The following is a 27,620-nucleotide window of genomic DNA, read 5'->3' on the forward strand; positions in this document are numbered from 1 at the left end:
GAGAAAAGTGGGTGTGTGCAATACAACTCTTGCTCTACTACACATTGTAAAAAAATTAAATTAAAAAGGGGAGGGGACACCAAAATAACCAAGAGGAGAGAATCCTTCTTCCCTTCTCAGTCCTTCTCTGGAGCAACAACAACAACGTCAACTAACTGACAGAGACTCTTCACATCTCAGAACAAGTCTGTCCACATTTCCCTCCACTTCTAGCCCTCTAACTTACTTAAACCCTTCAAAAGAGGACATTTAACCCCACCACTCTGTGGCCATGGGAGAAGACTCATCGCACGCCGAGCGCAGCAGCAACAGCAGCAGCATTTTGGTCAACCCCCAGCAGTACCAGGCACAGCAAGACAACATGGACCTCCTGGTGTCCAGCTTCAGCCCGAGCCCAGCTCCCTCGTCCCCCACCAACACCCTCTCCAGGCTGGGCTTGAAAACCCCTGGGAGCCTCGGACCTGGAAGTCCCACCAGTCCCACTGCCAGGGACCAGGTGAGCGCCATCACAGTGGTGGCTCTACTCGACAAGCTGGTCAACATGCTGGAGGCAGTGCAGGAGAACCAGCAGCGCATGGAGTTGCGTCAGGCCGACCTGGAGGGAGCCGTACGAGGGGTCCAGGGTGACGTGACCCGCCTTTCCAAGAACCACACCAGCACATCCAACAGCGTTAACAAGCTGCTAGAGCGCTCACACAAGGTCAACACCCACATGAAGGAGGTGAGGGAGCGGCTGGACAAGCAGGCGTCACAGGTGAAGCGGCTGGAGGCCAACCATGGACACCTGCTAAAGAGGAACCACTTCAAAGTTCTCATCTTCCAGGTAGGGATGGAGGGGCGGATGGAGGGATGGGTTGGATGGATGAGCTTTTGTGTAAGGGGAATAAGGGAAAAGCAGAAGCGAGGAATGTGTAAGGGTGTGTAATGGGGAAGGGGGTTGTGAGTGTGTGAGGGTGAGAGAATATTGAGATATTTTATTCATTATCTGTGTAGGGGTTGTGAAAAAAGAAGGGGGAAGAATGTTAAACGTGTTAAACGTATTTGTTTGTTTGTGTGCATATGTGTCAATTGTGTGAGCGGGAGAACAGAATGTCAGAAAGGTTTGTGAGAATGTTGAAAGTATAGTTTGTTTGTGTGTGTGTGTGTGTGTGTGTGTGTGTGTGTGTGTGTGTGTGTGTGTGTGTGTGTGTGTGTGTGTGTGTGTGTGTGTGTGTGTGTGTCCGTGCGTGCGTGCGTGAAAGCTAGTGTGCACTTTGGGAGTTAATGCAAGGGTATGTAAGAGTGCAGCCTACTCTGTATGTTTGCGTTCTGTGTAGCTGCAATGGGCCTTGGCAGCTATGTGAAAGTGTGTGAGGGGGAGAAGCAGGATTATCAAATCAAATTAATTGTTATTAATACAGCACATTTCAGACATGCAATGCAATGTGCTTCACAGGAAAAAAAACATAAAACGCAATTAAAAAATAAATGTTCATATTTACAACACAACAAACAACAGGATAAAAAAACAAAAGAACAACAATAAAACTGAATTACTAAATAGCACTGAAAAGCAAAGCTAAAAAGGTGTGTTTTAAGATCTTTTAGAATTACGTGTACAGTTTCTGCCCCCCTCAGGTTCTCTAGTTCATGGTGGGAAAATGTAACTACAGTATAAAGGGAGTGGTGTTTTGAAGAACTCCATAGGATATGAGAGAGAGAGAGAGTGAGAGGGAGTGTGTGTGTGTGTGTGTGTGTGTGTGTGTGTGTGTGTGTGTGTGTGTGTGTGTGTGTATGTGTGTGTGTGGTTCAAAGAGGGTAATACTCTAGGACACCCATTATGCATAATGATCTCAAATGTAGTAAAATTAGATTTATGCATTTACATTGAATGACTTTGTCTTGCTTGTCCTCCTCTGAAGTTAAAAAATGTATTACTTCTTACACAAAATATATTTATATTAGTAATTGTGATAATCAAATTGAAATTTCCCAATTTTCTGAGCATACAACATAGCTCAGTATTTATTTTATACAATCTTTTAAGTTCGTCTTTATCAAGGGTGCCAATAATTTTGGAGGTGCGGTATATATAACGCAACAATAAATCTATAATAGTATAATATAAACATGTATAGGAATTGAACCCACAACTTTAGCATTATTAGTGTCATGCTGAGCCAACACATAAAAGGTGTGATCAGGTGATTTCTATTTTTTTATTTTTTTTATTTTACCCCCTTTTCTCCCCAATTTCGTGGTATCCAATTGTTAGTAATTACTATCTTGTCTCATCACTACAACTCCCGTATGGGCTCGGGAGAGACGAAGGTCGAAAGCCATGCGTCCTCCGAAACACAACCCAACCAAGCCACCCTGCTTCTTAACACAGCGCGCATCCAACCCGGAAGCCAGCTGCACCAGTGTGTCGGAGGAAACACTGTGCACCTGTCGACCTTGGTTAGCGTGCACTGCGCCCGGCCCGCCACAGGAGTCGCTGGTGTGCGATGAGATAAGGATATCCCTACCTGCCAAGCCCTCCCTAACCCAGAGGACACTAGGCCAATTGTGCGTCTCCCTACGGACCTCCCGGTCGCGGCCGGCTGCGACTGAGCCTGGGCGCGAACCCAGAGTCTCTGGTGGCACAGCTAGCGCTGCCACCCGGGAGGCCAATCAGGTGATTTTAATAGTATTTGCATAGTGTTTCCCAACCTTACTCTTTGCTCAGTCCTAGCTCCATTATACCAAATATACTGAATCATTGTGTAGCCAGTATATTCTCTAATGATTGGATAGGGCTCGATATGTGTTCAGTTAGGAAAAGGGTGAGCCATATTGACACAGGCTAAGTCCTAAGAGCTCCTAGGAAATGGTCTTATCTGGTTACCCAGGTACTACCGCTGTTGTTCAATAACAACAGGTGCAAATACTGCACATTGGCTCAAACTGCATGACTCTAGTCTAATGGTTGTGCATTTATAGTTGATGATCCACAGGTATTTCCTATAGTTGTTCTTTCTGTGTATTTCTGTGTTTCTCTACAGTTGTCCTCTCTCTTTGTAAATCTCTCTCTCTCTTTCTCTCCCGCTGGCTGTTCCTGAACCAATTAACCCTAAGCATGTGAGCAGCCTTGCCACAAACCACCTATCATTATCATTTGAACGTGCAGCTATTCCTCCTTTCTCAGAAACCATCATAGGATGCCATTCTGTCACACACCTATACAAAGAACACGCTATGAGTCACAAACTCACCGATAAGGCATTTCAATTCTAACACCACGCCCCTGAGCTCTCTTTTGTCTCTTATTTGTTCCTGGCCTAGAACATGTCTCCCCTCTGACTGACGGATTTCTCCACGTATTAATTGAGAACACACATTGCTCTGTACATGCCACCCGAGGTGGAAATGCCGCCATGCCGCTCCTAAGGGCGCTCAGTAGATATCCACCGCTCTGGGCCAAAGGAGCACTGACCAGCGCTGCCATGGATAGGCTGACAGGTCCCTGCCGCTCGGCTGCTTTTCTCTACGTAACAAGCTTTAACGAGGCCGGGGGAAACTGTAGTCCTTAATTACTGCAATTTGGCCCATTGTTTGTTTGTGTTTGTGCTCCAGCGCTTTTCCTGTCTCCATATTCTTCCCTTCCCAGCCACGGAAGAAAAGTATTTCAATGTCATGTGCTAGTTTCTGTTTGTGACAAAGTAAATTGTTGATTTAAGGGAGGTGAAAGGTCTTGGATTAGCAAGAGGTTAAACGTTCATTTATATTAAAATGGGAAACAGGGATAGTGACACAATCGTGGTATGCAACACACTTTGCTGGGCAGTTCACATTTGTGTGTGTGTTTGTGCATGAGTATGCGTGCACGTGCATGCGTCCCTGCATGTGTGCAGGCATCTGTTGTGTGTGCTGTCTGTTGTGTGTTTGTGTTCATGCGTCCGTGTGTGTGCATGCATGTGTGCAACTTTCAAGATAAGTAGTAGGATTAGCAAGACGGTATGGGAAGGGAAGTCCTCTGAGAGCTCATTAGTGTTTATGGGACATTTAATCATTGAGAGGCATGGAGTGACAACAAGAGTGACGGCCTTCTATCACACACACTATCAAAACACATTTAAATCCAAATGCATTGAATGATACCACACTTCATACCCAAACTAAACATGCTGCATCACTAAAACAATACACAGCCTCGTCGAAAGACGTTCTATAACACATTTGATTCAAGCAATTTTGTATTACAGTGTATTCGTGCTGGAGAACGCATGGCTGAAGTTGTGGGATCTTTCATCTTTCACATTTTATCTGTCATTGTGACGTGTACGCTGGGAGTTGGGAAGCAAGTTTAGGGAATCTTTAATAAATAAATTCTGCTGAGGCACGGGAACCTGTCGAGCCAGCTGATGCGCAGGAACATGATGAGCCGGCTGAGGCATGGGAGCCTGACGAGCCGGCTGAGGCATGGGAGCCTGACGAACTGGCTGAGGCATGGGAGCCTGCCGAGCCTACTGAGTCTTGTGAACCTGTCGAGCCAGCTGAGGCATGGAAGCCTGTCGAGCTAGCTGAGGCTTCCTCGGTAGACTCGGCAACGGACGCTTGACGGGCCAACCGGGTCTTGTAATACTGATGTGCTGGCTGAGGCATGGAAGCCTGAAAAGCCAGCTGAGGCCTCCCAGGTTGCTCCGTTAGCGACAACCGGATCAGACGTCACCTACACTAAAAAATAAAATAAAAAAAACACTCCCTAATGCTTCCCTTTGGGGAGGCGTTATTCTGTAACGTGTACCCTGGGAGTCGGGAAGCAAGTTCAGGGAAGCTTTAATAAATAAATTAACATAGAACAAAACAAGAAACACAGGTAACATACAGACATGAACACTGGAACGGAAACAATAACGCCTAGGGAAAGAACCAAAGGGAGTGACATATGTAGGGAAGGTAACCAGGCCGGTGATGGAGCACAGGTCAGTCTGATGAGGTGCTGGTGTGCGTAGCGATGGTGATAGGTGTGCATAATAATGAGCACCCTGGTAACCTCGTGTGCCGGAGAGGTAGTATACGTGACAGTCATTACTATTTTTAACTAACATACTATACTTGAACCGTTGCATTCTATAAGTAAGAAGGGAAACACTTTGGCACCATATATTTAAAAAATCAAATTGAAAAGTTCAGTAGGCCGCTTTAATGCATTAATTAATTCAGTTTTATTTTGTTAGCTAACAGACTTTTTACTGCCATTGTCACAGAACTCATGACCAAAGGTCTATAGGCTTGTCACCATTGGTGGCAGTGAGTGAGCACCTGTATTTGTCACGCCTGCCCCCCCTCTCCCTCTCTAGCGCTCGAGGTGGCCAGACTGCCTATCATTACGCACACCTGTCACCTTTGTTATGCGAACCTGCGCCTCATTGGACCCACCTAAACTCCATCATTATTTGATTGCCTCCACTTTATCTGTCTGTTTCCTCTGTTTCATCCCCGTGTCAGCATTGATGTTGTGACTTTGTCCCCTGTCCAGACGCTGTTCCTGTCCTGTTTCATGTTCGTAGTTTATTAAATGTTCTTACTGTACCTGCTTCCTGTCTCCACCGTCGATCTTCACAGCATTAGGGATTATTTAACAAAGTTCTTTATACAGGATAAGGCAGGGCCAGTTAGCTGCATTACACAGTTTTTTTTCTTCCATTTTTTTTACACCTGATTCAACTCATCAGTCTTGAACCTCTTGAAACTAGGGGGCACTATTTCAATTTTTTGAAAAATAACGTTCCCAAAGTAAACGGGCTATTTTGTCAGGACAAGATGCTAGAATATGCATATATATATATATATACACAAATATTGTCTGTGAGTATAACAGAACTGATATTGCAGGCGAAAGCCTGAGAAAAATCCAATCAGGAAGTGACTCATGTTTTGAAAGCTCTGCGTTCCGATGCGTCCCTATTGAGCAGGGAATGGGATATCAACCAGATTCCTTTTTCTACGTATTCCCCAAGGTGCCTACAGCATTTTGACGTAGTTTCACGCCTTTATGTTGAAGAATGAGCGTAAACGACTACATTGCGTAAGTGGCCGGCTGAGTGCTCTCAGAGTAATTATTGCGTAATAGACAGAGGTAGCTATTTTTCCTCCCGGTCTTACTGAAAATACAGCTGTCCCGGTTGATATATTATCGAATAGATATTTGAAAAACACCTTGAGGATTGATTATAACAACGTTTGCCATGTTTCTGTCGATATTATGGAGCTAATTTGGAATATTTTTCAGCGTTGTCGTGACTGCAATTTCCAGGCGATTTCTCAGCCAAACGTGAAGAACTTACGGAGCTATTTCGGCTAAAAGGAAAAGAGGAACATTTGCTATCTAACTGGGAGTCTCGTGAGTGAAAACATCCGAAGCTCATCAAAGGTAAACGATTTAATTTGATTGCTTTTCTGATTTTCGCGACCAGGTTGCCTGCTGCTAGCTAGGCATAATGCTATGCTAGGCTATCGATAAACTTACACAAATGCTTGTCTTGCTTTGGCTGTAAAGCATAATGTCAAAATCTGAGATGACAGGGTGATTAACAAAAGGCTAAGCTGTGTTTCAATATATTTCACTTGTGATTTCATGAATATTAATATTTTCTAGTAATATTTTTTGTCAGTTGCGTTATGCTAATTAGTGTCAGTTGATGACAATTCTCCCGGATCCTAGAGCGGTAGTTCCAAGAGGTTTTAAAGACCATGTTCCAAATACTTAGAAATCCACGCTTCCCTCCTTGTTTCCTTGAAATAAGCACTACTGTTTAAGTGACTGGATAGGTACAAATCCCATACCTTATTTTGAGCCAGTTTCACACAGCAGGAAAATATTATTATTACAAAAAAATATATATTGTTATGTGACTATAATTATTTGACATTTTTATAGCGATTGATACATTTTTCATTATTGCAAATCAAGTCTGACATTTTAAATGAGAAATTCCGAACTTTAGAAGCTTTTTAAAAGCTTAAATACACTACAAGTGTAAGGTTCTGTAATTATTTTCTTAGTCAACCTTGTGTTCTGTTTCATTGTGTTCTTGAACGTAGCCCTGTTTCTTTGTGTTCTTGAACGTAGGATTAGGATCTCCATCAGCCGCTGCAAAAGCATCAGCTACACTTCCTGGGGTCCACATGAAACAAGACATAATATATAGTGCAGAACATTATTAGTCAAGGACTGAAATACATCAATTTAAAACATCACACATAGCCTACATATCAGTACGTACAAACAATATCTAGGTCTAATACATAGTAAAATTATAAAATTATAAAATTATAAAATATATAAAATGGCAGTGTTCACAGTCCTTAATAGTTTTTTAAAAACTGGTTTTATTGCTAGCTTGAGTTACCTAGGGTGGCAGAGAGTTCCATAAAGTAATGACTCTATTTAATACTGTGTGTTTTCCAGCCTCTGTTCTGGACCTGGGGAATGTGAAGAAACATCTGGTTGCGTGTCTTGTGTTGTACCGATGAATGTCTGAACTGTGTGCCAACTGCTTGAACAGACAGTTCGGTACCTTCAATACATCAATACCTAGCACAAAGACAAGTACTGATGCAGTCAATCTCTCCTCAACTTTGAGTTACTGACAGTTTCCCGATACGGCAATTTACTTATGTCCTTCTTTGACCACATAGCCGGGCAGTAGTCCAGGTGCGACAAAACTACAGTAGGGCCTGTAGGACCTGTTTGGTCGACTCAGATGTGAAGAGCCTCAGCAACGCCCTATCATGAACATACCTCTTCCCATTTTAGAAACCATTGAGTTTGAATGTTTTGACCATGAAAGCTTACTATCCAAAGTCTGATTACAACAACTATCCTCAACTTGCTCAATAGCCACATTATTTAATAATAGATCTAAACAAGGTTTAGCATTCAGCGAGTGATTTGTCCCAAAAATGTAGCTTTTAGCCTATTGCTAATTACCCATTCTAAAACTGACTGGAGCTCTATGTTAAGTGTCTGTTATTTGTTTTACTGATGCAGTCATCATGTATACTGTTGAGTTGTCAGTGTACATAGACACACAGACTTTATTCAAGGTTAGTGGGGGGTCATTTGTAAAAACAATAATGGCCCTAGCGGGCTGCCCTGTGGTACACCACACTCAAATGAATTTGCATGAGAGAGGCTTCCATTAACAAACCCACCCCCTGTGTTCTATTAGATAGGTAACTCCCAATCCATAATAAGGCAGAGGATGCAAATCCATAACACCTACATTTTGTTCAGCAATTTGTTGGTATCAATGACATCAAAAGCTGCACTGATGTCTAACAAAACAGCTCCCTCAATCTTCTTAGGATCAATTTATTTCAGCCAATCATCAGTCAGTGCTGTGCATGTTGAGTGTGATCATTAAAGACATCTTTCACAATCATTGACACAAAAACACATGTATTGTTCAGATATAATTTATAATTTATTTATAGGTGTACTGTAATCAAATGAAACAAATTAAAGAATCAATGTTTTTTATTTATTTTACTAGGCAAGTCAGTTAAGAACAAATTCTTATTTTCAATGACAGCCTAGGAACAGTGGGTTAACTGCCTGTTCAGGGGCAGAACAACAGATTTGTACCTTGTCAGCTCCGGGCTTTGAGCTCGCAACCTTTCGGTTACTAGTCCAACACTCTAACCACTAGGCTACCCTGCCGCCCCAAAAAACATGTTTAGCAGGCACTACTTTGCATTTTGGCCATAGGTTCTCAAACTTTGCAGTAAATGTTCTCGTTGTTCATCCACCTGGGGAAAAAAACGTTTGTTATTGTTAATCCAAGCTTGAGAAAGATCTGGAATGATGTCATTGCATGCCTCATCCATGCCCTGAAGGAGGGTGGTATGCTCATTGGGATGGAATCATACATCTTCCACCAGTATTATAATCATCATATATTGTATTTTCCAGTATTGTATTGTACTTATGTATTGTAGTGGCTCTGTAAGTGACTCAGTTCGGATGGCACTACCAACACCAGTTGTTGGTTCGATTCCCACTGGGGTCACATACGAAAATATGTGGACTGGATAAAAGTGTCTGCTTTGTAAATGTCATATATTACAGTATTACATTACTGTATTGACCAATGGAATTTTAGTAAAGCAGTGTGAACCCCACCCCAGCATCTTCATTTGGATACATGATATAGTGTAGACGTTAGTACATATGTTATTCAAAGTATGCATAGTCAACTCTACAGCGTCTATGTTAAACAGCAAATCTATTTCCACAGGTCCAAGCACAAAACCAAAACTGTCTTGAGGGTATAGCCATAAATTGTGTGTGTGTGTGTGTGTGTGTGTGTGTGTGTGTGTGCGTGCGTACGTGCGTGCGTGTGTACCCACATCTCAAAGGTGTTATGTTTCAGTGGGCAGGGCTCACGTACAAATACCCTCTCCTTCCAATAACTTTGGTTTTGTCTCTCTCTCAAACAACAAAGCCTTTTGTTTCCTTATCCCCCGATGTGCATGGATGAGTTTTGTTCAGTGACAGCTTCCGCAACATGAATGTGGGCCTTCAATCCCAACACTGTGTTGTGTTCATAGTCACCAAACTGAAAAAAACAGACTGAAACAGGGAGGGACTATCACTCATTTTCATTTTCTGTTGCAAAATCCACAAAAATCTAAAAAATGTTGCGTGCCCTAATCTATTGAACATGATCCTGTTTCTGTCATGACACCTAATATGTCTGTCCCTGTCTGTGGAGCCAGATAGACCTGCAGACTTAAATGAACAAATATGTTTGTTTACCCTGTGGCTCCTCCCTTTGTTATCATTCTTATTTTCCCTTTGTGGTTCATTCCTCTGTTAATCTCCCTCTTTTTGAACAGGCTACGGTGAGAGAAGAGTCCAAAAAAAGAATGAGGGTAGGAGAGAGAGAGAGACAGAGAGAGATAGGTGGAAAATAGAGAGTTAAAGAGAAAGAAGACAACGGAGAGAGGTGGACAGAGTTAAAGAGCTAAAAAGAAAAGTTCAGGAATAGAAAAAGGGAAGGAGGTATGTGAACGCAATTTCTGAAGGCAATTTGTAAAGGCGTGCCTAACTGGTGCCAGTGAAGTCAGACGCAGGAGAGCAGAACTAGGTAATAGCCGGAGCAGTTTAATACAAAACCAACGACATAAAAATAACCATCATGGGTACAAAACCCGACATGCACCAGTATCAAATGTGCACAAGCACTACAAACAAACAATTCCACACAAAGACATGGGGGGGAACAGAGGGTTAAATACACAACACTTAATGAGGGAAATGAGAACCAGGTGTGTAGGAAAACAAGACAAAAAAAATGGAAAACCAAAAATGGATCTACGATGGCTAGAAAACCGGTAAAGCCGAACACCGAAAACCACCCGAACAAGGAGAGGAACCAACTTCGGTGGAAGTCGTGACACAATTAGACAAAATGAAAACACAAGGAGAGGTTGACATGAAGTATTTATTGTTTATAAGTATCAATTTAGTTTATCTATTTCATTTGCTTTGGCAATGTAAATATATGTTTCCCATGCCAATAAATCCCCTTAAATTGAATTTTTTTTTAAATACAAAAATAAATGTGCAAGTAGCCAGCCCAAACAGCAAAAACATTCTTAGTGTCACGCCCTTACCTTAGAGAGCCATGTTATTTCTCTATTTGGTTAGGTCAGGGTGTGATGTGGGGTGGGCATTCTATGTTTAGTTATTCTATGATTTTGTATTTCTATGTTTTGGCCGGGTATGGTTCTCAATCAGGGACAGCTGTCTATAGTTGTCTCTGATTGGGAACCATACTTAGGTAGCCCTTTTCCCTCCTTTCTCTGTGGGAAGTTAACTTTGTTTGTGGCACATCGCCCGTAAGCTTCACTGTTGTTTTGTATTGTTTTTGTCTGCGTCATTTCTAAATAAAAGGAATATGTACGCTCACCACTTTTATGCTTTGGTCCACTTCCTTTGACGGCCATGAGAGAACTTCCCACCACAAACGGACCAAGCAGCGTGGTAAGGAGGAATGGACGTGGGAGGACATTTTGAATTGCAAGGGATCATGGACGTGGGAGGAGATCCTGGCCGGAAAGGATCGCCTGCTGTGGGAGCAGATAGAAGCAGAGAGGAAGGCGAAGCCAGCTGGTAAAGGGGCCCAGCGTTATCAGGGAACACGGCTAGCAAGGAAGCCCGAGAGGCAGCCCCACCCAAAAAATGTTGGGGGGCACACAGTGTATTTGGCAAAGTCAGGTTGGAGACCTGAGCCAACTCCCTGTGCTTATCGTGGCGAGCGTCGGACTGGTCAGGCACCGTGTTATGCGGTGGAGCGCACGGTGTCACCAGTGTGCGTTCACAGCCCGGTGCGTTACATCCCAGCTCCCCGCATCTGCCGGGCTAGGGTGAGCATCCAGCCAGGATGGATGCTGCAGGCTCAGCGCGCCTGGTCTCCAGTGCGTCTCTTCGGCCCAGGATATCCTGCGCCGGCTCTGCGCACTGTGTCTCCGGTACGTCTGCACAGCCCAGTGCATTCTGTGCCAGCATCCCCACATTTGCAGGGTGAAGATAACCACCCAGCCAGGACGGGTTGTGCAGGCTCTAAGCTGGGGACCTCCAGTGCGCCTCCACGGCCCATTGTATCCGGTGCCTCGGCCAAGGACAAAGCCTCCAGTATGTCTCCTGTACCTGCGCGCAGAACTAAGCCTCCTGTATATATCCCCAGCCTGGTGAGTCCTGTGGCAGCTCCCAGAGCCAGGCCTCCTGTGTGTCTCTCCACTCCAGCGATGATCCATGGCATGAAGCCTCCAGTGGTGATCCATGGCACGAACCCTCCAGTGAGGAGTCATGGCACGAAGCCTCCAACGAAGGTCTCCAGTCCGGAGCCTCCAACGACGGTCTCCAGTCCGGAGCCTCCAGCGACGGTCTCCAGTCCGGAGCCCCCAGCGATGGCCTTCAGTCCGGAGCCCCCAGTGAGGGCCTCAAGTCCAGGGTCCGCAACGAGGGTGCCCAGTCTGGGGCCAGCGGCGAAGGTCCCCAGTATGGGGCCCGTGGAGAGGGTCCCCACACCAGAGGCGCCACCAAAGCGGGGTGAGCCAGAGGTGGAGCGGGGTCTACATCCCGCACCAGAGCCGCCACCGCGGATAGATGCTCACCCGGACCCTCCCCTATAGGTTCAGGTTTTGCGGCAGGAGCCCACACCTTTGGGGGGGGGTACTGTCACGCCCTGACCTTAGAGAGCCATTTTATTTCTCTATTTGGTTGTGATGTGGGGTGGGCATTCTGTTTAGTTTTTCTATGATTTTGTATTTCTATGTTTTGGCTGGGTATGGTTCTCAATCAGGGACAGCTGTCTATCGTTGTCTGTGATTGGGAACCATACTTAGGTAGCCCTTTTCCCTCCTTTCTTTGTGGGAAGCTTTGTTTGTGGCAAATAGCCCATAAGCTTTGCGGTTGTTTTGTATTGTTTATTGTGTTTGTCGGCGTCATTTCTAAATAAAAGGAATATGTATGCTCATCCCGCTGCGCTTCGGTCCACTTCCTTTGACGGCCGTGAGACTCAGTAACAGTTACAGAAACGTTTTACTTGCTATGACTATGATATGTTGTTGTTTATCTACCTTTGTTGAGCAAGTCAATCTGTCTGCTAACTGACAAAAATGTAAATGTATATACTAAAATGAACTACAAAGCCCACTGGGTATTACCAGAGCCATGTATTTAGAGGAGTGGTCACCAACCTTTTCTGATTCAAGAGGCAACCTGAGATCGACCACTCAGATTTTTTTAAACAGAACTAAAAGCATCATAATGGCAGAGTTTGTACCTTCAAACACATGAAATGGTTCAAAATTGGAACACTTCCCCTACCCGGTGTGCAGGACAGCTGAATTGGGTGCACCTAATGCCAACAGCGCGGGACTAATTAGAAATATAGGAACACAAGGCTTTAGTGTTGGGTTTTTACAGAAATGTTTGGCGATTGACTAAGAATGCCTTGGAGATCGACCAGTCAATCGCGATCGACAAAATGTGAATGTCTATAAAAATATGTATTTTGAAATACCAATTACAGCTCTCGAAAGTATCTTGTTACAAAATACATTGGACAGTAGTTCAGCCCAGTGTAATACCAATTACAAAATACTCAGAAGTAATTGAAATACATATTTCAAGTACATGCAACAGAAATACTGCCCATCTCTGGTTGTGCTTTCACTTCTCTATTGAAACATTATCACCGAAGGGACAGTATAAACGTAATGGAAACGAGCCCAAGCTATTGTATTATTCAATAAATACTTAAATAATACTTTATTTTGGACCAAGCTAAGTCCATCTGTATGCTGTGGGGGCTAGAATTCAACAGTTTAGTTAATATATCAAGATATACATTTTTATTTTGCATTAATGGTAAAGGAAAAGAGTCCCTATAGACCCATAACTCCCAGAAGTGTGTGTGTCATGACTCTTACGCACACACACGGCGAGCAATTTGGTTACGTTCCACATGCAGGTGGTGACTGTTCTAAAAGGGATCACAGAATCTAATTGGTGGAGAAGAGGTGACTGGGGGAGACCAGCGAGGGATCAAACCAAGCCATAGAGTTAGGAAAGAGAAAACAATTGTCATTTTTCAGTGGCCTCAATCCAGATGGGATTCATGTGAGTTATCTTGCTTCTCTTTGACATTTGAACCGTGTTACAGGCGGCCATTCATCCACACTCTCAGGACAAAGTCTCAAGGTCCAAATTTTAGCGGCTGAGGAAAGCAAAAACAATAGCCCACTTACTGTTTTTTATTCCAACCAACTAGGGCTCGAGACAATTCTTGGAGTTCTCTGCTTCGATTTGACATTTGACCATACATAGACGTTTCCAAGTAAAGTCCAAGTAAACAATGCAACAATCAAGAACTACTCTGACAAAAAAAAGTGTATTATCTCCATAGCTGCTTATCGACACAATGGCCATGATATACGCCCACGCCATTGTCCTGAAACAATGCTAAGAACAGAACAAGTTCAACATGCAAAATGGCTAACAAGATTAGCATAGGCATCCCATAGCTTGGCATGTGAACAGGATGCTTTGATGCCACTCTATGCACCGGCATTGAGTTGGTTTGCACATTAGCAGCTTGAGGTTGGAGTTCAATTGGGCATTGTATTTTTGTAATTGCATAAGCTCAGTCATGCCTTTTTTTTCTTTTTTTTGTACCATTCGGTAGGGGTGGGGAAGAGGCCCTGAAACTTGTTGTGCCATCCTGTGTGGTCACTTAATGGGTAGGCATAATGAGTCATTATGTTGTATTGACTTGAAATACGGTAAACTACGTAATGCTGACATGCGTGTGACATAACACATAGGATGCTTCATATCAAGTCTATGACAGTTGTCTTCAGTAGACATGCTAATCTGTAGACATGCTAAGACTTACCTCAGTTCATATTGGCTGTTCAATCAGAAAACCATCATGTGACGGGGGTTGTTTTGCCAGTGTGTGTGTCTGTGTGTCTTTGTGTGTGTGTGTGTGTGTGCGTACTTGCTTGCATGTACTGGTATGTGTGTGTTTACCCTGTTCATTGTTTTGCCAGTGTGTGTGCCCATGTGTGTTAACCTGTTTCCCTTTTCCCCTGGTCATGTACTGTATGTTGTACTAAGGTAACAGCCAATCACATGGCTGATCTCTCCAAACGCCAAACGACAGAAACCCATTTCCTTCCTTCCTACAGCCCTGGTGACACGGGGGGAATAAATGTTACATAACACTGGGCTTTACCCAGTGGAATCCCACAATGCTTTGTGGCAGGCTAATCAAAGCACATGCAGATGAAGTCAAATTTCCATGGATAGAGGCTCAGGGAAGAGGCTCCAGGTTTGTTATTTTCCCAGGACAAGGGGATGTGATGACACTGATGTCGGGAGGGGGAGGAGGTGGCTGTGTAGATAAAGTGGAAATGAAGGGACTGAGATGGAGGAAGGGTAAAAAGGTGAAGAAAAAAAGAGAGTGACATAAATACAGAGAGACAGAGACAGTGAGAAGAGAAGAGAAGTGCGTTCGAAATGAGTTAGATGACTTTTGGTTTGTGCCCAAGTTGTGTGTCGAGTCCATCCCTTTAGGGGATGCGTTAATACGTTTGTTTGAATGTGCATTGAGCCTTCTTCCTCTCAATCCATTCAAACCACACAATAACAGGGCAATCAACCAAGTGTCTCTGAGGACTCAGACTTAGTTTGTCTTAGTTTCTCTGTTGTCTTCTTTCTCCTTCCTTTGAGCACCTCCCATGCCTCTCTCCTGAAATATTGTGTGTGTGTGTGTGCGTGTGCGTGTGCGTGTGCGCGCGTGTGTGTGTGTGTGTGTTAAGTAATTGATGTGACGTGGTGCCCTCTCGTTGACGAAGTCCCCAGTTGGCACCTGACTCATTGTGCCACCCACCTGTGCCAACCGCTGCCCCATGGGCATCAACCTCCTAGTAGATTTTTGGAGGGCTCAGAAAATACACCTGTTCTCCATAGAGACCACATGAAGTCAATTTATGAGGCCCAAATGGCACCCTGTTCCCTATAGGGTTATATTCCCTATACACACCTGACTAAATATGGAATAGGGTGTCATTTGGCAGCCCCTTCAAAACGCATTCAGGATAGATAGACCCTCGTTTCATGGCTTGTTTTCATGTGGTTTGATGTTGTAGAGACAGGGCTTTGTTTTAAATGTAGGCTATGAAATCTGTGTAAGGGAAATGTTAAGCTAATGTATTACCCTAGAGATAGGACAGTTAATATACCGGTAGGCTAGATGAGCTAGACGGATAATGCAATCCCGAGAATACACACACGCATACACAGACATATGCACAGGCACACACCCACACACACACTCAGACAGTACTTTAAGTGTGCCTCTTGAATGACTTGAGATCCAAAATATTTTTGTTGTTGTTGTGTCACTGTATCAAAAGGGAACGTAGACGGAAGTGGCTTGTTGATGCCAGACTCCTTGCTGATCTCATCAAGCCAGTGATGACACTATTGTGCCACACCCATACTTCTTCTAAAGAACATAAAGAGTATGCAGGATTGGCTTACATTGCCCCCTTCATCAACTCAGAGTAGCTAGTCTGTCTATTTCAGGGGACCTTTCTGAAGAGCTGCAGTGTACTGGGTGTACAGGCGTTTTATCCAGCTCTGCTCAAACAAAGTTTAGTTAATATAATCAGGTCTGTTGGATCAGGGTTGGAACAATTCCGTTTAGATTAGTGAAGAAAAAGCATCTCAATGATCGTGTAGGCCGTCATTGTAAATAAGAATTTGTTCTTAATTTGTTCAATACATTTTTTTAAAGAAAATGTAAATGACACACACACACACAATTATTGTAGGGCTCCTGAGTGGCGCAGCAGTCTAAAGGCACTGCATCTCAGTGTACAGCGACAGAATTCAGAACATGTGCCGTTCTTACAGTATTCTCCCTGTACACCAAGTCAGAACCATAGGATAAATAAAGGGGGCATATAAGCAAACAATGAAAGCGATTAGAAAATTACATTAAAACATTTCTCTAAAACAGGCTATTGGCTACATGTGCACCACCAAGTCACAACAGTAGAATCAGTTAGGCGGGGAAAAGGGACAAAATTACACATGGGATACTAACAGCTTACTACACAACATACACTTAGAATTACTTTCTTAGCTGCAGTATACATCTCTCCCTGGCATATTACATCAGCATCATACAAGCTATTTTTGGACTCCCCTTGGCTGTGGTGACTTGAACAGCCAGGATGCGCGGCAATCCTTCATGGGCAAATGTTGTCATCAAACTTTGTCATCAAGGTCTGTCATTCTCTGGATTCATGATATTTTCAAGACAACTGTGAACACTGAACATAAACAAGGTTGAATCAGGACATCAGTGATCTTCATGTTGGGGCGGCAGGGTAGCCTAGTGGTTAGAGCAGTTGGACTAGTTACTGAAAGGTTGCAAGTTCAAATCCCCGAGCTGACAAGGTACAAATCTGTCGTTCTGCCCCTGAACAGGCAGTTAACCCACTGTTCCTAGGCCGTCATTGAAAATAAGAATTTGTTCTTAACTGACTTGCCTAGTTAAATAAAGGTAAAATAAAATGTCGGAGCTCTAGAAGTTCTTGAGTTCCCAACTTGGATGACTGTTCAAAATGTATTTTCCCAGTCGGAGCTCAGTTTTTTTCATGTTCTCAGTCGTCTTGAACTCACTTTAGTCTGAGATTTCCCAGTTCCAAGTTTCCAGTTGTTTTGAACACAGCAGAAGTCATGCTGGATTGACAGCATGGGTAATGTAGTCAACCTTTTCTGTCCCTTCATGTTGAATGTTTATCCTTTTAAGCTTGGAAAACAGACCCTTAAACCCAGACTTGGACAACAGAGTTACTCCACTGAATAGCAGGCTAGTGACTGCTCTGCACTGCTGATTCCTTCCAAACCACTCATTGTTGATTTTGCGAATTCCAACTTGTTGTGTAATGTTTATATCCCATGTTCGATGAGCACCGATACGTTTTATCTATAATTTCTCTTCATAATTTCTCTTCTTTTGACAAGGATTGAAAAGGATTTGCCAGTATATTGTCGACTTGATTCATGATGATGACTGCTAGCTTGCTAGCTAAGATTTGGATGGTATGTTGACATGATCAGTCCAATCAAAGCGACGGTAGATATAATATGATTTGACATCCTTTTATCTGTGGCCAGTGACATTGAGCCTTCTCGGATGGGCACTTCTAATGTAAATCTATGGCAGCACCCACGGGGCTTGCATTTTCAAACTCTACCCATAGATGTTGCAGTGACATAGTGTCCCCATGAGTGACAGAGCACTGAGCCAATCACGCCGCAACTAGAGAACATTACCAACCCCTACGCTCTAAATTTTCCGCTGGCTGCCACACCACCACAGAAAGCCCTGAGCTAGGCTGAAACACCTGCATTTTGGAGCTGGCTTGCTCAAGAAAGCAAAAAAGAGAACATGTTTGCATGGAACTATTAACTCTGTTTTTTGTTTTACATTGTTTGCAAAACGACATGTGACATGTATTAATGCCAAAGTAACATGCTAAACAGGCCCACCTGCCCTGAATGACAGGTCACCACTGAACATGTTAATACAATTTTGAATTCGGAGCGACAGTTGGAAGGATAAGTATGGGTGTGGCACTCGATATGTTTGTCATCTCTGCGCTGAAATGGGGACAGTTGCTTCTTTTCATCAACAGCAGGAAGGAGAAATGGAGGGAAGGGAGTGGATGGTTGACAAGAAGGAAGGAAAGAGGGAGAACAGGTTAACCCAGTGAGGTCTGGTTGAAACTAGACCTGTGCCCTGAGGTGCTAACTAGGGCTGTGGCGGTCATGAAATTTTGACAGATGGTGATTGTCAAGCAAATAACTGCTGGTCTCACGGTAATTGAGACATTAATTAACATAAACATATTTAGCATCTCCTGGCTTCCACGCATGACCTACAAGCCACTGATGCAGACATTTGTAACATCTACATTTAAAAAAGTATAATACATCAATTTAATATACACAATCACAATAAATCCATTATTTATTTTAGACAGATCTAAAGAAACATGATATGAAGAAAATGTAGTCTACTTCAGAATAACAGAATACCATACTCTGAGTTGTCCTTATTTTAGGCCCTGATATGGCTATGCTATATGTGACCTACCGGCTCAATTAGGTCCTATGTAATAACAATTTAAATTGTGTTTTTTTATATTGGATAAAAGTAGAAATTCAGAGCTATAAAATGTTATACCACACACCATAGTTGAAGAACAATGGGAAAGTAATTCTGCTTTGAAAGTTGATAAACTTTCACCTCACTTTTGAGAAAATGGCCTTTGAATGTTTTGGTACACCTCTTTTATTTTATATTATTTTTTTTTACACCTACTGGAGGGCTCTTCTTTGACTACACCCATTCAGCATCATTCACATCCTCTTAAGCTTTAGCCCCACCCATCTCTTTAAGGATTCACATGTGAGGCTGAGGAGCAGGGTTGATCCGAGCAATCTGTCCTAACAACAGCAGTCAAGCACCAAAGCTAACTGGCTAACATTGGCTAGCTTGCTAGCTACTTCCAGACAAAAATGAGACAACAGCTCATTGACCATTTTACTCATCATAGCAGAGCTGGTTAGGCTGTTTTTATGTTATCTTGAACGTTGGTGACTGCAACTGTGCTGTTGGCAACAATTTAGTTATGCTTTTTTTTGCCAACGTTCACTGTGACACCGGCCATATTCAACAGGTGGTAAGCGTTTGTAAATTTGTCAGTTATTCTGAGTTCTGGCACACTCAGACAAGAGTTCTCTGAAATCAGACTAGATAGCCAGAGTGAATTTATCAGCTACGTCCATCAACAGTTGTTGCAGTGACATCATGAACATTCTATTGAAATGGTTATTTGCATAGTGGAGTCTTTTGTTAAGACATGTAATTAGCTAGATAGCTAAACAATGAACCATAATCCCAACTAGTGACTTTACTACCCTGCATGAATCTGCAGGTAGCTAACCAACCAGGTTCAATGTTAGCCAGCTAATATTAGGATATACCTAGCAAAGAAAATGGCTGTGAGATACGAATAATATTACTACACAGATCATACACATAAGGTTAGCTAGGAAGCCAGACAGCTAATTTTAGCTAGTGTAAACTTGAAATTAAAATGACTTTGACAAAATTAGAAACGTGTAATATCTGAAAATGTAGCTAGCCTGACAATCTTGCTCATATACATGGATGCACGCTTCTCCCTCTGTCACAGATGCCACGGTTGCCCTTAGTTTGAAGATGTAATCCCGTTAGCTATCATACTCTAATTCCACTGATTTCAAAACTCGGTCCCCCAGAAAGTGGAGAGCAATAGACGATACATAAAAAAAACACGTTAGACAGGATTACCTAGACATACTGACCCGGTCAAATAGACAGAAGAAGGTTATATGGCAAACCAATCCAGACTAATTTCTCGGCATATCCAGCCCACTCATTATCTCAGCCAATTATGGCTCGTGGGAATGATGCCGCTTTTTCTGTGGCTAAACCTACTAGGCTAATTTAAGAATTGTATTTGTATTTACAGATGGTATACAAGTTTGTTATTAATGAACGTTGAATGTTCACATGTTTGAGAAGGCATTTCTGTAAAAAAAAAAGCATTTTGATAATAAAAAAAAGTTTACATTCAAACGGCTCACCTGTGAAGTAGTGACCCGCGACATGCGCCTAGTTTCCTGAAACGGGTCACAATGTGCAAAAAGTCAAGAGTCTGAATACTTTCCTAAGGCATTGTGTATACTTAATTTAGAGTTATTTATTCAACTTTAGTTAGGATAAGAACGTTGGGCTATGTATTTGATTAGAATACATTCTAAGGCTGTATGATGTGACTCTAATGATGATTTGAAAAAAGTCTAAAGCTGCACACATTTCATCAGTCTCTCATTCACAATTTGACAAGCACTTGATAATATTCTCACCAAGCCTCGAATTTTGCAGTGGCATCGCCCTTGTGTGACCGTAATGCCCCTTAAAAAAATCCATGCCTTTTGTGGCCAATGTGGCTGTTGTGCCCTTGCGCTGAATATAATAATTATAGTTCCCTTCTCCCAGCTGCACTGCTCCGAAGCAACTCTCACTCACATGGCTCTGTCAGATGTAGCTAATTCTCATCACATGATTGGGTCCATCTCACAGGCATTTCAGCTAAGAAGTAGGCTACAAATCCAGGCTGTATCACAACCGGCGGTGATTTTGGGAGTCCCACTTTTGGTCAGCCAACAAGATGAGTAGGCCTAACGAAAAGCTAAAGCACTAGCCTATGTCAATTTACTATCCGTCATAGTACAAAAGTTGACCTATGCTATTGGTCAGCTGTTCTTCTGTGCAATAAATACATTTTGGATGAGGTTAATGTGCCTGGAACGCCTGAGAATCCTGTCAATCTTGATTTACCTAATCCATATTAAATACACATTAGTGCATGTGAGAATCATTGCCTCAAACCAGAGTTCAACATAAACAGTCATATTGATTACCATGTCAATGGAGGCTTTGATAAAATGGGTCTATCCATATGATGTAGAAATTAGTAAAACTGAATCCGCACAGCGTTTAGAGGCACTTCCTTAAAGCCGGAGCCTCTAAATAAAAGGCTTTGGGCTCAATCCTGAGGAACTCAAAAGAACAGAACACTGAAGACAGATTTACCTCCACTGTCACTAGAAGCTGCACATGCTTGGAATCCGCCTAATTCCACCTGAGCTGTGAATCACGCAGTGCGTGGCTCAGATAAGGTCCTGGGTATCTGGTATCTGCAGGTTAATATAGCATTTCACGGTGAAGTGGCATTTCATATATTTAGTTAAGGCTGGTGATGTATGATTATTGGTTGTTTACTTTGCGTCAATGTAAATAGTCCGGGCGGCCATTTGATTAATTGTTCAGCAGTCTTATGGCTTGGGGGTAGAAGCTGTTAAGGAGCCTTTTGGTCCTAGACTTGGTGGTCATCCAGGTGCAAAGAGGAGAAATATCAATGTTTGACAAAAAAATCCAGCGCACCGACGTTCCTGTATGCTTCACAATGTATTTAATGGATTTCAAAGCAATGTTTCTTTCCATAGACTTTCAGCAAGTGAATACCTGGACTTGTCCAATAAGAAACACTAATTTTACTTTTTTCTTTGCACAGCATTTTAAAGCATTTTAAGTTGCATGTCCTAATGAACATGACCCAGGTTATTTTTTCTTCAAAGTAACATGGTACATTAACGTACTTGTGTACAGACTTAAACAATACATCAATGTGTCACAGTCACCACCTCAATAAAAAAAGAGAGGCCCCTCTTCAAGGCACCTTTAGACTGTCAAGAAAAATGTTATTTCCTGAAAGGGCGTGCAATTGGTGGTGAGTTAGTGAGGGATTGATGGGGGAGGGCTGTTCCTGTCCTTCTGGTTGGTCCCTAACTAGACACTAAGGACAACCTATTGACACATGACATGGTCAGAAAAGCAATGTGTGGCATCCTTCCTATAGCTTCCAGCATTCTTCCATGCTGTGTAATAAATGATGGAGGGCACATATACTCATAGTTTCGTGTACTAACACACATGCGCATGTGTGCGCTTGAGTGGAAACAAACACACACACACACACACACACACACACACACACACACACACACACACACACACACACACACACACACACACAGTAAATACAAAGGAGATGCATTTCTCAAAGATAGTTCGGGGCTTTCCAATATAACCACTTTACACACACACCACACACGCTTACTTTCCACTCTGGGTCATTTACTGAATCCTGACTTACTCAAACTTTTGCGTAAATCCACTTTTGACATAATTGCATGATTTTCGTAGAAGTTGAAGTTACATTGGCATATCTTGAGCCCTGAGTGAACTTGTGAAGCAATAGATGCATGCAAACAAAAAGCAGCCAGGTCCCACCAGATCAACTACAGTGTTAGACGTTTGTCCAGATCCCCAGGACATTGGGAGATGTCTTGTGCATGCATGCAATTCAATACTGTTCACTAGGGGCAAAGCGAGCGTCTATTAATGTCTAGTAGGCTTGCTAGGGCATTGTAGATGGGATGGACACAGGGTTTAAACTGTGGGCTATGGTTTTGAAGCTCATGGGTGCAATCCCAGTGCTAGGCACTTCTTTTTATTTCTATTTATTTTCTGTTTCAACCGTATTCCAAACCTTAACCCTTTACCTACTTTCACATCAGCATTGACATTTATCAATGGGTGTGGCTGGTACCTGTAACTGGTACTTTGAGTACCTAATGCTCTGGAAGCTGTCAGATGACAAACCACCAACTGTCATTTTGGGATAGACTGTAGCTGCTTATAATATATGTGGAGGAGGTGTGTGTGTGTGTGTGTGTTTGTGTGTGCATAAAGGTATAGAGAGAGAAAAGGAGAGAGAAAAACAGGGAGATGGAGGCGCATAGAATGAGGGGAGGAAGAATGAGGTAAGATGACTAGAGAAGACAAACAAGCAAAGTAATTTCAATACCTCAGGAGATTTGACTACCCTCTCTTTTTAACACTCCCTTTTTCTCGACATAGCAATACATTTTTTTTCATGGCTGGAGAGAGTGAAGGTATAGAGGAGGGAGGGGGAGACTCATGCAGAGAAACAGGTAGGAATTCCTCAGATGTCTGCAGGAGTAGAGAAAAGAAACATGTGGAGACATGTTTCTTCCAGGGTCAGCTCTTACTGAAAAAAGATGTGCACAACATGTCCAAAACTGTTACACACTTGAACCTTGATATCCTTTAATGGCTGCCAAGGTATACAGCGGCAAATAATGAATTGAATGTTTGTGTGGATTATGTGCATGTGTGGTTAGAAATATTCCCATGAGAGTTTAATTTAAAAATAGCAGCATAAAAATGGCATACATGTCATTTTTCAAATGTTGCGATTACGTAGGAACTATTTGTTCTGGAAGAGGGTTGGAGATGAATGTATACTGCTCATTATTGCAGTGCACGTGCACGGTTTGATTTATGTAAATTCAACTAAATTATAGATGCTATTGATATACAGTGTGTATGTATGTTTTAATGCTGATACTTATGTTTGACAATCAAAAACAATTATAGTGTGCATGGTTTTGTGTTAATCCACTTGATTAATAAATCATGACCTAAGGCTTGATTCAAGTGATCATCCCATTCCTTCACATGACCACCTTTCTAATCCTAACACTCTACCATCTGTATTTCAGGAAGACAATGAGATCCCCTCCAGCGTGTTCATCAAGGACTCCCCCAAGACCCCCCAGGCCAGCCAGCTGGAGGACAACGCTCTTGCGGCGCCTGCCCCGTCCGTCGCCGGCACAGACGCCAACCGCTCCCAGGAGGAGGGTCTCCATACCATCAGCTTGTCCTCCTCCGACGATGATGCTGGGGGTCACCAGGAGGAAGACGAAGCCCTGGAGGAAGAGGCAACGCTGGGTCTGGGAGCAACCCGGCCCTCCGTTGAGAGATCCAGAGCAGACCGGCTGAAGCGCTCCAGTCTGAAGAAGGTGGACAGCCTGAAGAAGGCTTTCTCACGCCAGAGCATCGAGAAAAAGATGAGCAAGATCAGCACCAAGATTGTGCCGACAGCGAGCCGCGAGAAGATCAAGAAGAGCTTCACACCAAACCACCCAAAGAGCCCTGCCTCCAAGAGTTCCTCATTCAAGGTGTCGCCAATGACGTTCAATGTGAAGAAGATGCGTGGTGAAGGGGAGGACTCAACCCAGCCCGGAGGCTCGCCTAGCGGGCATGCCCACGTGGATATCCCTCCCCTGGGAAGCATGGATGGGGATCTGCCCCTGGCCGAGGTGCATTCCCAGGAAGTGCTGGGTGTGGAGGGAGGAGAGGAGCTGGCTAGTCCCTCTAGCACTGGGAGCGTAGAGGCCAAGCTGACCTTCAATGGAGAAGCAGGGGGCCTGGAGTGTCACCTGACCACTGATCGTCCGGCGGGGCTCGCTGTCCCGGAGCATGATGATGATATTGGAGAGGAGGAAGAGGAGGATGATGAAGAGGAGGAGCAGGAGAGCCCGGTGGAGGTGAAAGCTCCCATACCTTCTGCTACTGGAATCACTGTGGAGCAAGCCTCTTAATCGCATCCACCTCAACCTTTGCTCCTGCACATTCCCTGCCCTCTTTATATTACCATGCCAACAGTATAGTCATCCCTCCGTCTTTCCTAACCATGTTTCCGAGATATCTCCTAGACAGACACACATGCACACACACGCACGCATGCACACACATGGACACACACACACAATGTATATACACAACATGAAAGACGTGTCCTTAGCAGAACTATTCCTGAAAAAACTCAAGCTCCTGTGCCAGCGATACAGGCCATCCCATCAAGTGATCCTGCATCATTTGCTCCTGCCTGGTGTGTTTAACTAGCTACCCTTCTGTGGGGCTACCTTAAGAAAAGAACCAGTGTGCCAAGAGACTATTACTCACCTTCCCAACTGGAACCTTGCTTCTGTTTCAAGAGAACAGCACATCTCCAGTACACTGAGCCAACTATCTCTCTCTATTTGTCTGTCTCTGCATGGGCCTCTCTGTCTGTCTGACAGATAGTCTCTTTGTTCCTCTGCCTCGTGTGAATGCCGGTAAATCTCTGGCAAAAAAGGTAAAGCCCCACAGTTTGGGGATGGTAGCTTGTTGCCAGGCAGTCTGGGCATTGGTATGGTTGGTAGCTAGGTTTCTACAGCAAGGGTGGTGTAAGGCTGAAGGGATATAGGGCTGTAATATGTCCAAATGCTCTGCCTGAAAATAGCTTCTTATCTTCATCAAGGATATTTTTATTATTTCAGAGAGCGGGTTCAATGTAAGAAGGGGGATAGGGAGGAAGTACGACGAGAGAAGGAAAGTCGTTTAGAGTGTTCGGATGAGTCAAATACATGTGGCAAATGCGGTGTGCTTCATTTTGCTTATAATAAAACCATTGGAATAGTCCCAAAAAGTGCAAACTCTGCACCTCAGGCATGTGGATGAAGCTGAATCAAGCACACCTCAGGTATTTGAATGTTTGTGATACATGTATTTGACCCATGTCTTGATGTAACCACACAACCTGAGTGCAGGGTAAAAAAAGAGCCATATAATTGAGGCAGTTTTGTGCCATCCCTACCTTAGTTTATTTGCCTTAATAAATACTCACCAGAACAGAAAAACTGCTTGAAAGTGGTTAATGGTTCACTAGGTACAGACCACACCTTCAATATTTGAGGAGAGTAAGTTGAAATAGCTGTCTTGTGTTAACGTCTACTGGCGTCTACCTTAAGGCTCTACATACTGGGACTTTCCTAAACCACCCTATATCAGGGCAATTCTAATCTTATGTGTATGTACATATTCGATTATGGGATTATCAGTGGGTATAATGATTTATATAGAATCATGTTTGTTGAATACTGTCAAACTTTATCGGGTACTGTCTCCTGAGTATTGTACTTCCATAATATTATAGTCTAACAATGTGGACTTTTGGAGTTGATCACTCACATAAACAAGGTTTGAATAGCATAAACAAGCATAAACAAGCATTTACACATTGTTATATGGTTGAAACACACACATGCACACACAAAACATTAAAGGAAGACTCCACCCAAAATCTATTTTGGTATTTGTTTCATTAGTCCATTGTTGATATATTCCCAAAATGCTTTGCATGTCAGCAATCAAGTTAAGATATGTAACTTTCAAAATACAGAAATACAGCGGGTATGATGATTGGTGGAATTGTCCTTAATAAACTAGCACACATTTACAGAGGCACCCACACAGACATTCACTCACATGCTCCTGCACGCACGGAAGCCTTGAAACTTAGGCCTACACAAGCTGGTGTGAGTAATTGCTGTCCCGGAGCGAGGAATTCCTGCATGTTTTAGAAGATAAGAGTGATAGTGAAAGATTCCATTCCTTTAAATTCTCTCCTTTTGGAATCTACTTGCTCGTATCACTAAGGGAGGATAGTTCATCTAATCTATGTGCAGCACTTGCCACTAACTTGTGGCTACTGTTTATATGGTTTCATATCCATAAGATGGAATGGAATTTAAACCCCTCTGTGGGGAGTATATGCAGTATCAGCCTGAACTTCATGGTTAGCATCCCCTGGCCTATTCCTTTCTGATTACAAGTGCCTTGCAACCAGTCAGTGCCTAGTACACACTTAGGGGCCTCCAAAATATATAGGTGTCTAATGAAATGTAATTAAAAACAGAATGAAACCATTAAGCAGATTATGTATTGTATGTTATTTCTCAGTTGAGAGAGATCTTGGAGAAAGGGAAAGAGAGAAGGAGAGGCAGAGCAGAGAGGCATTCCTGGGTTTGACATATGACTCTTTGGCAGCCCATTTTTCATGCACTACCCTCTCTGCCTGGACGTGGCGGCAGGGGGAACTGGGGCCCTCATGGGCCACAGGTGTGTTGCCCCCAGGGAGGCCCCTGGGCACTGGCTCACTAGGAAGGAGGGGAGGAAGGGAGGGATGAGGATGAGAAGGGTAGATCATTTAGAAAAACATTGTTTTTGGAACTGTGGGAGTAGAACAGAAAATGGGACAGGTTGCATCCCGATTCTCCACACTCAGTGTCATGAATTTAAAAATTGTGAAAACTCCCTCCAGCTAATGCCAACACCAATTCAATTATATGAAATCCATGATTGGAGAATAAGGACCCGTGTTTTGAGAGGAGGTATAAATTGAAGAGAGATATGTCCAATTGTTTGCGCACCGGCATGGCCTTACATTTTTTAACCACAAGCTATATACTCTTTCTATCTATCCATCACAGAGACATCTCCTCTTTCTCTCCCTGATGCTCTCTCACACAAACGCACACGCACATTCTCTCTCTCCCCATTTGTCTCACACTCATCTTTCTCTCACTCTCTTCTAAAAGCGCAGCCCATCTCCAATCAATGGTGTGTATTCATGGATGCCAAGGGAAGCCAGGCTTCCCCCCACACAAAATGTAGCAATAAAAAAATACAAAATCAAAA

At 43.2% G+C, this 27,620-nt stretch overlaps 1 protein-coding gene across 1 annotated transcript; it reads left to right on the top strand.

The window, feature by feature from the left end:
* The first annotated feature begins 97 nt into the window (after positions 1 to 97).
* On the top strand, positions 98 to 27,620 carry LOC110519972 (caveolae-associated protein 2). The gene is made up of 2 exons (XM_021596901.2): positions 98 to 823; positions 23,819 to 27,620. Exons 1-2 carry the CDS (start codon positions 272 to 274, stop codon positions 24,698 to 24,700), a joined length of 1,434 nt encoding a protein of 477 aa, XP_021452576.1. The 5' UTR covers positions 98 to 271; the 3' UTR covers positions 24,701 to 27,620.

This window comes from Oncorhynchus mykiss, chromosome 3 (assembly GCF_013265735.2).
Source record: "Oncorhynchus mykiss isolate Arlee chromosome 3, USDA_OmykA_1.1, whole genome shotgun sequence".
In the NCBI taxonomy this organism is placed as follows: Eukaryota; Metazoa; Chordata; class Actinopteri; order Salmoniformes; family Salmonidae; genus Oncorhynchus; species Oncorhynchus mykiss.